Source organism: Pagrus major, chromosome 13 (genome assembly GCF_040436345.1).
Source record: "Pagrus major chromosome 13, Pma_NU_1.0".
NCBI classification, from domain to species: Eukaryota; Metazoa; Chordata; class Actinopteri; order Spariformes; family Sparidae; genus Pagrus; species Pagrus major.
Genome location: NC_133227.1, coordinates 20,039,746 through 20,053,434, shown reverse-complemented (window position 1 = coordinate 20,053,434; position 13,689 = coordinate 20,039,746). Strand labels below are relative to the sequence as shown.

General features: G+C 40.7%; 1 protein-coding gene across 1 annotated transcript in view; it reads right to left on the bottom strand.

Moving 5' to 3' along the window:
• Positions 1-256: 256 nt before the first annotated feature.
• Positions 257-13,689, bottom strand: part of cpeb4b (cytoplasmic polyadenylation element binding protein 4b) — a 31,047-nt gene continuing 17,614 nt past the window's right edge. Inside the window, exons 4-10 of the mRNA XM_073479079.1 lie at positions 11,596-11,646; positions 5,927-6,097; positions 5,685-5,774; positions 5,209-5,327; positions 4,928-5,042; positions 3,304-3,485; positions 257-1,380 (exon numbers count right to left, since the gene is read on the bottom strand). Of these exons, the coding sequence (XP_073335180.1) occupies positions 1,153-1,380; positions 3,304-3,485; positions 4,928-5,042; positions 5,209-5,327; positions 5,685-5,774; positions 5,927-6,097; positions 11,596-11,646 (956 nt within the window). The 3' untranslated portion in view covers positions 257-1,152. The remainder of the gene's footprint in view (positions 1,381-3,303; positions 3,486-4,927; positions 5,043-5,208; positions 5,328-5,684; positions 5,775-5,926; positions 6,098-11,595; positions 11,647-13,689) is intronic.

The following is a 13,689-nucleotide window of genomic DNA, read 5'->3' as shown; positions in this document are numbered from 1 at the left end:
TCTCCTGTAGCCTCCCTACGCCATACATTCCCCTAATACGCCGTATACTGTACCATGCTCTGCTCTGTCCCTAGCACAACCCTGGGTTTGATTACAAAAATAAGGAGGTGATGAAGCAAGTGAGTACAAAACTGTGCCAGTCACATCACACTCTGCCTGTTGCATCACTTCCCTTTGATTATACTTCTAAGGAAAGGAGAACACCAGCGGGTGACAATGTTTTCTTTCTTGCTTTCTTTCTTTTTTTTTTTTTTAACTGTATTCGGCACATTAGCAGCTGAGTTTGAGGTATTAGTTTTTGCATGTCAAAATGGAGATCAAAACCCAAATATGTGTGTTGCTATAATTTCGTCGTGGTTTTTCAAGTAACATCAAAATATTTGTATGATCTTGGAAATCATAAAAAGGAAAGGTTCAAACATTTTGATCTGGGAGGGAAAAGTATCCATGTCGTTCTGCAGTGGGCCCTCTCTGTTCTTTAAAGTTAATTAAGATTCAGCTTTGGTTAACTACTAAGGGTCTCATATACTGGATCTGCACTCTTTAAATTGGAAATAAGTGCACTCTTCTTTAGCAACACCTTTTTCAATTCACATTTGCTCTGGAGCCTCTTGTGTCAATAGATTACTCGAATCGCAGCTCTCAAAAAAACAAATAGCCAATCGTAACTTGTTTGCTCTGGAGACTCGGTACAACACAAAACGCAATAGCTCTGCTACAAAAGAAAGTCAATCAAATGTCAAATGAAGTGTATTTGTTTTGGGGGGTCTCGCATCGAAGTTAAAATTAAATACATTGTTTGGAAAAAATATGCCAATTGAATAGCAGAGTACCATATCACACCTCAAACGTTCTAATATATGTATTTTTTGAGAACTCATAAAAATATTTCAAAAATCAAACGCATAAATAAAATTATGTTACACATCTTTTTCCTTGCTGGACATATTTGGATATAATTCCAGTTTTCTTTTCTATCTTCAAAATATAGATATATATTAACTTAGAAAAAAAAAATGAGAAAAAGGTTCAGTGAAATTAGAGCAAAAAGGAACCAGCAACAGAAAAGTGCATTTATTTGTACAATGATTTGCGACTCCTGCACTACCTGCCCTCCTGCTCCCCTGTTGCCTCTCCCTCTCCGTCCTCCGCTCAGTTCCAGCGGAAGGAGATGTGACGGGGTCGGTCGCCTCCCTCCTTCACCAGGGGTTTGTGAAACTCTCGTCCGGCGCGCGAGTGGATGGCCGCCCAGCAGTACTCGCAGTAGTACTGCAGACAGGTGACGTTGGCGCAGAAGAACGGTGCAAACTTCCCGCCGCAGCGAGTTCCCTGGCACTCATCGCACAGCTGGTCATCCAGCACGTATGGCTTCACTTCCACCTGCAATCAGAGATGGGAGTCATTTGAATTTGATTCGATTTTTCCTTTACAACTTTGTTTCTGTATACTAAAGATTCTTAAAACTTGCTTGAAACTTGATACAGTTCATGGTCTGCTTATCTGCGATAGTCAATGTATATATGTTCTGTAATCTCTTTTCTAAAATAGTTGTTTTTCATTGTTGTCAGACTTTGCCATTCCTTCCCTGGATTCAGACCGCACAGGATTCACAGGAAATAGTGCATGCCTGTAATACAGCTTGCTGTTACTGCTTTTAATCTTATCTTACTTTATCAGTCTCAGGGTTAACTGTTCACTCTCCTAACACCGTATCAAACCTTGGCCTGCCACTAACAATACTTTTCGTTATCAATTAATCCGCAGATTATTTTCAAAATCAATCAAGTCATCATTAAGTCTGTAAAATGTTAAAAATTGTAAAAAAAAAAAAAAAAAAAAAATGCTATAATATAATGCTATGCTATATAACTATAAGTAATCGAGCAAATGTGTCATTTTGTTTTCTTGAAATCGACTCATCGATTAACTGACTAATTTTTGCAGCTCCAGTAAGAGCAAGTTGATGCAAGTTCAGCATTTCCTTATGTTGATAGGTCATTAAAAGGTGCAAAATGTAAGACGTTTTTGTTTGAAACATGTCAGTTAACAAAAATTGTCAGCAGAACGCAAAGAAATAACAGTTTTGACGTTATGACAAAGACACCTCTGTATTGTGTAGCAGAGATATCTGGTTGGGACTGCTAGCTGCATGGCTAAGCTAACTTGTGAATTGCATTTCCAGTTAATGGTTACTCTGGAGATATGCTGCACCGCTACCTGTTCAGAGTATGAATTTGACAGGTGGCCAATTCTAACATACTGCACCCTTTAAAGATTTCAACCAGGGAACGCCGGATGACTCTTATTATGAAGCAGTCACATGAAATGCGTCAGCAAAACAAAACATGGCAGTTTTTGCCAGCAGACTGGTTTGAAATATTGCAGAGAGTAGTGGAACAAAGACCAGCCACAGTGAGCTGTTACATGAAGAAGAATTGCATGTGACTGGCTCCAAATGTTGAAATTTGTGGATCTGAAACTCCCTTTCCAGACCATACTGTACACCACTCGCTGTCTTTTCCGACTGCTCAGTGATGAGGGACTGTGCTATTAGCAAGTGAATGTCACTGAGGCACTCTCTCTAAAATCTACACACCAATTATGCAAATGAGAAAGCAGCGTACTATTATTTCAGCATTTTATATTATGATGTTAACTCGATGTTTCTGCTCTATCTTGTTCACTCACCTCTACTGTGCAAATGTGAATAACATTGGAGTCAATTACAGGTCGCCTTAAGCTGTGATACTGTAATTCCTCCGCTGCTGGAAACAGTCAATGATAGCAAATCTAAACACTTAGACCTCTCTCTTACTTCAACACTGTGCTCAATAGCTGGCCTCCACCTGCCTGTAACTGATAGAGCTGAATCTGCACTTTATCACTCTATTCTACTAATGACTGTTCCTGTTCTTTTACTTCCTACTGTAACTGTCTTTTTGATGCTCTCACTCGATGGTAGACATTTTGAGTCCAGTTTGAATTTGAGAAAAATTCTCTTCTTGATGTTTGAAGTCAGGACAAGCACAAAGGAGCTTAAACTAAAGTTTGTTTTGCGACCAGGTTTGAAGAAATTAACTTTGTAACCTAGTAAACAAATTCTGTATAAAGTACGAAATGTTTCACTCCTAAAAAAAACAAACAAGAGCTTCCGTCTTTTAGCACAACTCAGAAATGGGGCAAAGGTGAGGAAAGTTAGAGAGAAACACGACAGGAAGTGAGACGTGGGGGTGACAAATGAAGAAAGAAGGGGGCCGAGAGGGGAGGACGAAAAACACTGAGCTCTCTTTTCTTTCCACTCACCCGTTTATCGATTTCTCCATGCTGCAGCTGTACAAAGCGAGCACTGATAGCAGCAATGTAGCTCTGCTGATTAGAGAAGGCGACCCGCCCCGCTCCCTTGGGGTACTTCAGCTCAGGGTCTGTGTCGATGCCAGCGTAGCAAACGCCGCCGTACAGGCGGTCCATGATCATGGCCAGCTCCACTGCAAGACACATAGAACTATCTGAGCAAAGTATTCACCGAGACAAGTTTCACGCACAGAAGCAAAAGACATAAACATATAAAAGAAACTTCATACGATGACAATGCGCACACACAGGATTAAAGGTGCAATATGTAGTTTTGGGGAAGGAATTTTACTCGGAAGATCTTCATTGACTCATTTCTTTTGTCTAAACAAACTCAATAAACAAACTCTTTGTTTTTATGACTGAATAAACTGAATAAGCAAACTGACACAATTTCATACTGTTTTACTTTGTTTATATTTGGCGGACCCTGCCACATTTCTACCTTCAAACAGTATTCTGGGGACCTTACTTTCCTCTGAGAACAGCTTGTTTATTCAGTTACGGAAAAAATAAATCATTCTCAGTTTGTATTATCACCTCATTAATATTGTAAATGTTAAAATTCTGAGTTTGAATTTCTTCCCAAAACTACATAGTGCCCCTTTAATAGATGAAGCCAGTGAACGCAATCACTGAGAGTTGTTGATCTGGCAGCTTAAAGCCGTCGGCACAGGATGGATTTAAGTTCAGCAGTGTTTGATGGGGCCAATATGAGAGGAGTGTCAGCTTCTAAAATGGCTGCAATAAATAGATTAAAGTTATTTAAAATCTGTATCGTGTTTTTCTTAATAGCAGTTAACAAATATGCAAATTGGGGGGAGATAGCCCTGCAAATTTACGATGCAGCTTTACTTGTTAAAACATGAAAAAAGTCAAATGGCAGTTTTTTCAATATGCAGATTTTGCACATGTAAATTTAGACACAGTCTCATAAAACATTTAATGCACTGCAGGGTCCTGTGACCTTGGTCATTACCACAACTACGATGCGGTGCAGACAACATGAACACACAGCACAAATAACATTGCTATCAGGATAAAAAGGAATTTAATATTCTGCACAGCACAGCGTGCCACAGAGACTACTTCCTGATGGGACCAGTGTAGGTCAAAGCCGATTTTCACTGGCACAGTGCTTCTTTTAGCTCTGCCCTCTAGCAAGTCTAATGTTTATTATGAACACAAGCTGATCACGTTGCAGTGTCTCACAGAAAGGAGAATTTTGCTAAAAGCTGGTACTTCAAAGATTGGGATGAAGCATGAGAAGCATGGTAAGTGAAGGACTAGTACTTAGAGTTGTTTATTTGTGATGAACAGTATAAACATTTGCAAAAGAGTTACATACTGATTTACTGAAAAGATAAGAACAACAAAAACATCGACACTGAGAAGTCCTTTAACAAATGAATAAATAATAAATAAATAAAATAAGGGAATGACACAATAATAAACACGCAGGATTCAACCCACATGCGTAGTTTACTCTCTAAATGTTAGTTTTTTCATCGCAAACTCTCATTTGTTGTTAATTTACTTAAGTAGATAGAAAGATAAACATAAAAATGAGGGATACCTGCACGGAGCGGACGAGGGACACCTCCCACAAAGATGGTTTTCCTCGGGTCCAGAGGCTGAGATCCATCCATCACAAAATCACTGTCGTTCAGGTTCCACGGGCGGATCTGGACCTGTCACACACAAAACCAACAGGTTTCAGCTCTAGAAATAAACTGCACTGCGCACAGTAACAAACTTTACTTGTAAAGTCAAGTAAAAGTCATAACAAAATAGTTCCACTGAGCTCAGAGGACACAGCCAGAGCAGATGGGTGCGTTTGTGTGTGTTCCCACTGACCGGCTTGTCTTTGATGGTGGGGCTGGACACACAGAGGTACAGCTTGCCGTCCTCTTCAATGCAGGCATCGATCAAAGCCTGCACTGAGCTCTCATCCTGGAACAGCAGGAAGGCGTAGCCTATACAGAATACAGCGGGGTTATTCATGCTGCAGGGGACGCAATGTAATGACAAAGAGTCACATTGGAATTTAGTGCAGTGATTACTGCGACTGTCAGTCTGATCACAACACACTGCATTCACCACAGGAGGGTATAAACAGGAAAAGGGTCCAAACACGGTCACAAAATGCTTCACGTAAAAAGCAAAAGACTGCACAGATGCACACGTATTAACAGTGGAAGTATACTGATACAAGGCTAACACACAGTGCTGTAACAACGACTCAGACTTCAATCTTTTGTAGTAAAAAATTAAACGGTAAGCAATGACAAGAGAAAGCAGCACAGACTGAAGATGCAGACATCTTAACATACCTTTAGGGGGAAAATAAGATTTGCTCTCCGCTTTGTGAGGCCAGTCCACAAACAGATGTCCAAAACGCCGGAAACTGGCTGTAATCTCATCTGAAATAAAGCAGACAGAACGCATACTCACCGTCAGTCCTCAGGTGTAATTATCTGATGGCATCTTATGGTATAACTTTCCCTCAAGTTACATCTATTTTCAACCACCAGAGATGAAAGAATCAGTTTAGATCTTAATGCGACTGCTTTACCTTCATCTATGTCCGGGGGCAGTCCTCCCACAAAGACCTTGCGCGAGTAGCGCTCGACGCGCTCTCCGTTCTGGTGCGGGAAGCAGTGTGGCGAGCCGAGGCCGGCGAGACCCTGATCGCCACGCTCGTCGTCAGGGAAACCATCCTCCATTGGGAAGAGAGAGGAGTGGCCTGAGAGAGAGAAGAGCAGGAAAGGTTTATTTCCTGGAGAGAGAACTACAAGGAAAGGTTGTCATGGTGACAACACTGAGGTAGTGATGACAACTGTAGGTTAGCAGGTTTATCTCATAAGGCTGCTCATTCACTTTTGACCACAAAGAGTCATCCACCTGTCTTTCATTTTTCTTGACCTGACATCACTTGCCACATCATCAAGACATGTAATGCACCTTATTAGGGATGCATTCAAACATATTTCTATTTCCTTGGACAATATGTGGCTTTAATACTCTCTGGTGAGCTGAACCTCTTTCCAGACCCTTTAAAATATTTAATGGGGCACTATGTAGTTCGGGAGAAGAAACTCAAGCTCAGAATTTTACAATATTAATGAGGTGATAATACAAACTTTGATTTTTCCATAACTGAATAAACAAGCTGTTCTCAGAGGAAAATAAAGTCCCCAGAACACTGTTTAAAGCTAGACAGGTGGCAGGGTCCGCCAAAAATTAATTAAAACAATTAAAACAGTATGAAATGGTGTTTTCCTTCAAGGTCAGTTTGTTTATTCAGTCAGGAAAACAAATGAAGATCTTTCTTTCTTCCCCAAAACTACACAGACTAATTACATAAAAAAAAACTGCTGTCTGACAGAAAAAACACCAGTAGGAGTGAAGCGTAACATGCAGAATACAAACGTTAAAAGGGTATCGTAATCTAAAAATCATAATAATACTGTCTATTTAAAATTAGGAGAAAAAATGAAGACACAATCAAGAAAGTCAAGTGGTTATGAGCATGGAGATATTGCAAAAAATCCGGACTGAACGATAAACTAAAAATAAGAAATGGACAGACTGTCATGCGCACACACAGCCAGCAACTGTGATGTCAATAGAGGACTGAACATGCATGCAGGTTGTCTCAAATAAGCACAGTAGTCCTCTCAGTAAGCAAGTCTAAATAGTGGACTGTGCATGTTTGTGCAAGTGTGTGTGTGTGTGTGTGTGTGTGTGTGTGTGTGTGTGTGTGTGTGTGTGTGTGTGTGTGTGTGTGTGTGTGTGTGTGTGTGTGTGTGTGTGTGTGTGTGTGTGTGTGTGTGTGTGTGTGTGTGTGTGTGTGTGTGTGTGTGTGTGTGTGTGTGTGTAGAGGTTAAGCCCTCCCTAACCTATCCCTGCTCCTATACAGCATGCCCTGAGCTGCTTTATACAGATTTATGCAAGGGAGTTAGCCTGAGCTTACAGTATGTACTGTGTGCGAGGTACTATGTGTGTGCGAGTGTGTCCGACCAAGTGCCTGACCGTGCACTGAGGTTTTTGTAGCAGTGTGTGTGTGTGTTTTTTGCAGCTATTGTGAGATGTAAGAATCTTGCAAAGTGTGTGTGGAAAGAAAGGCAGCAAAGCAAGAAAAACACACAATAAAAGGATGAAAGATGCAGAAAATCACGTCACAAGCTCATGGCAAGGCTCGACACTGAAGACAATCATGCAGACAAACATCTCACTGTTTGCACAGGCAACAACCAACGCCCCATAACCAATAAAATCATTAAAGAACGGCTTCACATCGCAAAATACGTCAAAATATTGAGACCTGCAGTTGAACTTCAACTGGAAAAGGGACATAATATATCCATGATTATATTTTACCTCGTCTCCTGCTATAATTCCTGGCTGCATGTGGAATAAGGACAAATCAAAGAGAGGGTGATTATAAATGATGCATAATACACTGTACCAATAAATGTGCCAGGTGGTTCATGAAAATAGAGCGATGATTCATTGTCTTCCTGCCTCTGTTTTATAAACCATCTGTGAATCATAGCCAGCCAGTGAAAACTTCACCACACTACTTCATCGATACAAGTTTACACCCAGTTTACATTTTATTTATAGTTTAAAGGTCTGTGGAAACTGGCTAAACAGTAGTGCAACTTCTCCAGTTCAGCTTAAATGAAGGTCAACTGTATAATATCATGTGCAACAGCAGAGTAAGATATCCTGCCCTTTAATTATGACCCAGAGTCATATAAAAGCCAAAACGAAAGGGGAGAGATAAAATTGTCCAAGAAGTGGACCCTGAGGCACGCCACAGTTAATCAGGAATAGCGTAAGATAGTGAGATAGTGGAGTACACACACTGCTTCAGTCAGTAAACCAAGACACAAATCCACTCAAAGACTTCATTACACTCAAGCAGCACTAACATATTCATTAGTATTGAAAAGATTGATAAATCACAGGGTTCATACTGATATTATGAGTAAAAATTCATCACTTCAGACTCTTGAAGCTTTTATCATCACTACTAAACTGTCAGAGTAAATGCAACTGCAAAAAAGTTTACAGAATTCCTTTATAACTACAGCAAACAATTCATAATGTCATTTGTATATTTTACCAGGTATTCATATTAACGTTGATGTTTGTATGTTTGGATCAGGAAGATTTAATGCTCAACAATTTGGACAAACGTATATGACAACAGAACCGTTATATTTTAAATAATACAACATTTTTACATAAGTGATTGTGAAGCACAATTATGCTGAAAATCAAGCTTTTTTCGCTGAGTATATATGAATTTAACCTTGAAAACATAATGGTTAAAATTAAGCACTTTGAAGACTTTGTACAAATCCTGAAAACAGCAGATTGAGTGTGCTCTCACTGACTGAAACAAGACTGAAATTCAACACTATGATGTAAGCTTTCCCAGTGGCAGCAGTTTCGTTTGTTTGTTTGCTCCTGTTGCTGATACCAGAGCAGAATAGGCACTACTGTGGTTAACTATAGGGGGGTGAACTGTCTTACACAAAAACGAAATAAGGCTACAAGAGGTAATTGCAAAGCAGTTACCAAGTGTTTCATGCTCTCCTACGATCATGCTTTAGACCTTTCAAACAAAGCGCATCTATGACAGCGAGCGGTTACCGTTGCGACCTCTATTGTTTCCAATATAAACACGATAGCAGCACTGCGGTCAAGGAAGGCAGCCTTCCACTCTTACGAACATAGGTAGACACGAGGCCATCTGCCTTTGTTGAACTCTTCCAGGTAGCCACTATGTGCTCGCTGTGTAAACGTGGCAGGAGGCACACCGAAGTAAACAAAGCCTCTTTTCACTATTTGAAAGCAAAGTAGTATCTTCTAAAATCTGATAGTGTTCAATCTAAGAGCGATTGAGAGAGTGATGTTTCACCTTTTTAATAATTCTGTTGAGAAGGTATGAAGATGGTCTTACAAACCTCTACATCACCTTCCAATTTTTGTGAATGTGAAATTACCCTGATGAGCAGCACACTCATTTCTTTTTGTTTAATTCATTCCACGGAAATCTAATTTCCTGTTCTGCCATAAAACATGTCTGTAACCCATCTAACAGGTTCATCAGCCCACAATGCAGTTCACGGTCACATGTGTACACAAGACGATGCTCTTTTCACTCATTCCATTTAATACGCTCACTGGGAAATAATGTTTCTTTGCGCAGAGCTGTAGTGAAACAAATTAAAATGTGGACACTGGGGAGATTGAAGCAACGACCCCGTCTAAAACTGTAAGAACACGGAGAGGATGAAGAAGTGGCCAGAACACACAAGCAATAATCCTCAGCTCCCTCAGTGGACTTTCCAACCCAGATGGACATTAACTCTGGAGGGGGGGGGGGCGGGGGGTCAGAGAGAAGTAGAAAGGGAGAGGGAGAGGGAGAGGGAGAGGGAGAGGGAGAGGGAGAGGGAGAGGGAGAGAGAGAGAGAGAGAGAGAGAGAGACAGAGAGAGAGAAACAGAGAACAGGAAAGCAGATTGAAAGAGAGCGGAGAGTGCTATAAAAAGAAATGTGTGTGAGAGAAAAATAGATTGGAAGAGATGGAGAAACAAGCAGATAAAAAAGCTGTGTGGGGGTGAGAGAAAATGAGAGTGAGCGCGAGCGATCAAGAGAATGAGGAATGCAATCTGTGTACGCTTAGGAGAGAGAGAGACAGACAGACAGAGAGAGACAGACAGAGAGAGAGAGAGAGAGAGAGAGAGAGAGAGATGGTGAGCAACCTCTGAATCCTGCCTATCCGCTGGCACCATCTGTCTCAGGGCTTGATGACAGCTCCTGATCATGTGATCTCACCATGTGACCTAGCGATCTTGTGAAAGGACTACTGGCCCTCTCCCGTTTTACATGCTGGCCCCAGGATCAGAAGGCAAAAGCCACAACTACACGATTATAAGGGAGTGAGGCAAAGTAGAGGTAGTGCAGTATTAAACTGCTGTTGTGGAAACTGCAGCATGTTTGAGAGATTCACCAGATTTTTATTTAGTCATCTGAGAGAGGAACTGTCATCTGATACAGGCTTTCCATCTTGTGTGTACCAGGAACATATGAGGAACTTGAAATTAATTTTACTATACATATATTCATAGTAGTTTTTAGAAACACAAGCAACACAGGAAGAATATATTATAGAGTCAAAAACAAAAAGCTACAAAAGTGCCTCATTTTTTAAATCAAAAAACCCTTATGTCAGTGGCGTCATGGCGTCCTATACTGACCTTAGAAGAATACCACATAATGGCAACATCCCTGTTTTGAATCCTTTGTTGCATGTCACCAACCAACTATTTATTGTCTGTGTATCTAACAAATAATAATAATAACCTTTAGCTCCTGTCTATTTAATATATATATACACAATATGTAAATATAAAACACTGAAGGAAAAGAAATAAAGGAAAAAGCATAAGAGTAATCCACCAAACATAAAGCCATATACTCAGAAAGAACAATAGCACTAATAATACTAGTTGAGCTAAGTTACATAGCTATTCCGATCCTAATGTCATTTTTTTTCTCATTCACATTCATCCATATCTCATTCTATCCCTCTATGTGTCCATTAGTTTTCACTGGTGTCAGAAACCTCTCCATCCACTCATTCCCCTCCTCATCCATCTATTCATTTGAGGGACCGTTGTGAAAGGTCATCAACAGAAATGCTTGTTTGGTTAAAACTGCTTTTAAGAGAACAAACGTGGAAATGTCAATGTTTATTTCATGGTGGCATTTACGAAGCAGAAGGGTGCTGGGGAGACACACAACGTTTTGGTTGGATTCAATCCCGGGCGGGCTTGAGCACACAAAGCTCCGAAGTCACCAGACACAAACAATCAAGGTTAACTCATACCGTCCAGCTATCTGTGAATTGTACTTAATATATGTCCACTTAACTGGGGAAAAACTGGCATAGTACACCTGAGGGAGCATGTTTTTAGTACAGGGTAGTTTTTGTTTGGTAATTTTAAAAATGAATGAGCGATTTTAATTTAGATTCAAGGAAAACACAATTTTAAAAAGGGTTATCTGCTCAAATAAAGATTGACATTTAATTCAACTATGTTTTTAAGGATATCCAATCATTTTTTCATTTGACAAGATAATCATCTATTAAATTTTGCACACAAGCTCCTTATAATTTGATGTTAGTGGGCCATGGAAAACCTGAGTAGGTTGCTGTACGTACCATTAAGAGGCAGAGGGTTGTCCCCTCCTGGATGGGGGAACCCCAGACGACCTGCATAGGGAGACACAGAACAGAAATATTTAACATTTTGACACACAGAGGGAGAGTTTTTACATTATTTTAAAATCCAGCCGATATACCTTTCTGTCTGAATATATCAAACCAATGTTTTATGCTGGGATTCGTTATTCTAAACCAAAATCTGTATGTTTCAAGAGGAATGAGAAGATGAAAATATTATGGGATTTTGCAGACAATACCCCCCCTCTCCATATGGCTTTGTGAATGAATGTGGTGATAGTAATTACATTTTCATTTCAGCCTCATTTTTAGATTTAACAGAAATGGCAACCACAGAAATTATAGATTAAAAATGTGGAGAACGATGGCACTATTATCAGTTACGCTTTTCGTGGTTTGTCAAGAGGCTTCGACCATGACGATGGTCTTGATTACTGCCAAGCTCACATTAAGGTTTTGGTTTGAAAAAGCTGATTTGTACAGAAGTGTATATTATTATTAAAGGGTAATTCGACCAATTTTACGTATCAAAGTGTGTTTACATGTCTTGGGGAGTACTACTGTGAGAAAAAAAATAGTATAAAGCCTTTTGTGGCTCCAGAGGAAGCTGCATGTGTTTTTCAGGTTTTAACTTTCTTTTCAAAACCTGGTGCCTATGTTACCCACAATGCAATTTAGCCATGAGTGGCGGCAATTTATCAGATTATATGCAGATTCCCCTTGAGCCACCAAATACTTTATACTACTTTTTTCCACACATGCAGTAGTACTCCCTGTAAACATGTGTAATATTGGTGGAGCTACCCTTTAAGTGCATCATCAGTGTACACAGAGGCTGCGTCTATAACAGGTATGAGCAAACCCGAGTGTTGCTTCCACATCAATCTTATTAGAGCCTACATCTCTGGGACATTAACCATCTCTCTTCCTCCCATCGACCTCCATTTCCCAATGTGTGCCTCTTTCTCTGAGCCTCATATCATACATTTTACATTGAGCCACTTGCCAGGCCTCATCTCGCTCGCACACGCGCACACACACACACACACGTACACACACACCCGCACCCACACAAATACATGTTATGATGCCAAACAAGCTTCAAAGTTATTCAAGGCCCGCTCGCTGCAGAGGGGATAATGAGATGAAAGAGCTGAAATAGTACAACCATTGTTGTACGGGTACGGACCGCCCTGTGATTGGTGCATTCCGATGCCTCGGTCACATGGAAATCTGCTGGCCCCTCCCCCACACCCCGCCTATTGAGCCCCACAGTGCTCGGTAGATGTGGTGCATAAAACTAGACCACAGAAACCAGGACGGACCACCCGTGGCTTCGTGAACTACTATAGCACACTGTGCTGTAGGTTTCCATACAATCAAGCCCGTTTATCACAGTGTGGACGTTATTGGCATCAAAGTTCACTCTGTTACTAAAACACTCTTAATTAATTAAAATAAAATCAGAGGTGCCAACAAAAAACAGGTCACACAGTCGAGCTCATTTTATCTAGGCTGTACTGCAGAATCAACAGTTTAACTCCCTCTGTAATTTCACTTTGTAATACATGAGCCGGTAGGCGCACCACCCAAAATCAAAGTCCATCTGAGCACAACCCATCATATTGGATTTTAAGAGCCTTTAATAGTCTCTGAGGAGCAAGTGTGCAAGCACGTAATCACGCCACATCCCTGTGTGTCTGCGGGCTCGTGTGTGCCCGCTCTGTGAACCTTATTTGCAATCTGCTGGCTGCCTACATGTACATCACAGTAGCAGTTAAAGCACATGCATGCACGAGCACACACAAGGCAGTGCTGTGTGTGTGAGTTTGACTGTGTGTGTTGTGGCTGAACAGAGAGATCCTTTCTGTCAGTCAGGACAATGCTGGAAGCGATTCAAAGCCACTTCTACAGTAGACATTTTGCCTCGCCTGTTCTCTGGCTTCATGGCTTGCACTTTGTTCAATATCTTCTGCCGCAATGAGGAATTTGCGCTCCGATTACGTGCATCTAAATGTGCTTGTGCACGCAAGCTGTCTGTGTTTATTAGATTTGTGTGTACATGTGCATGTA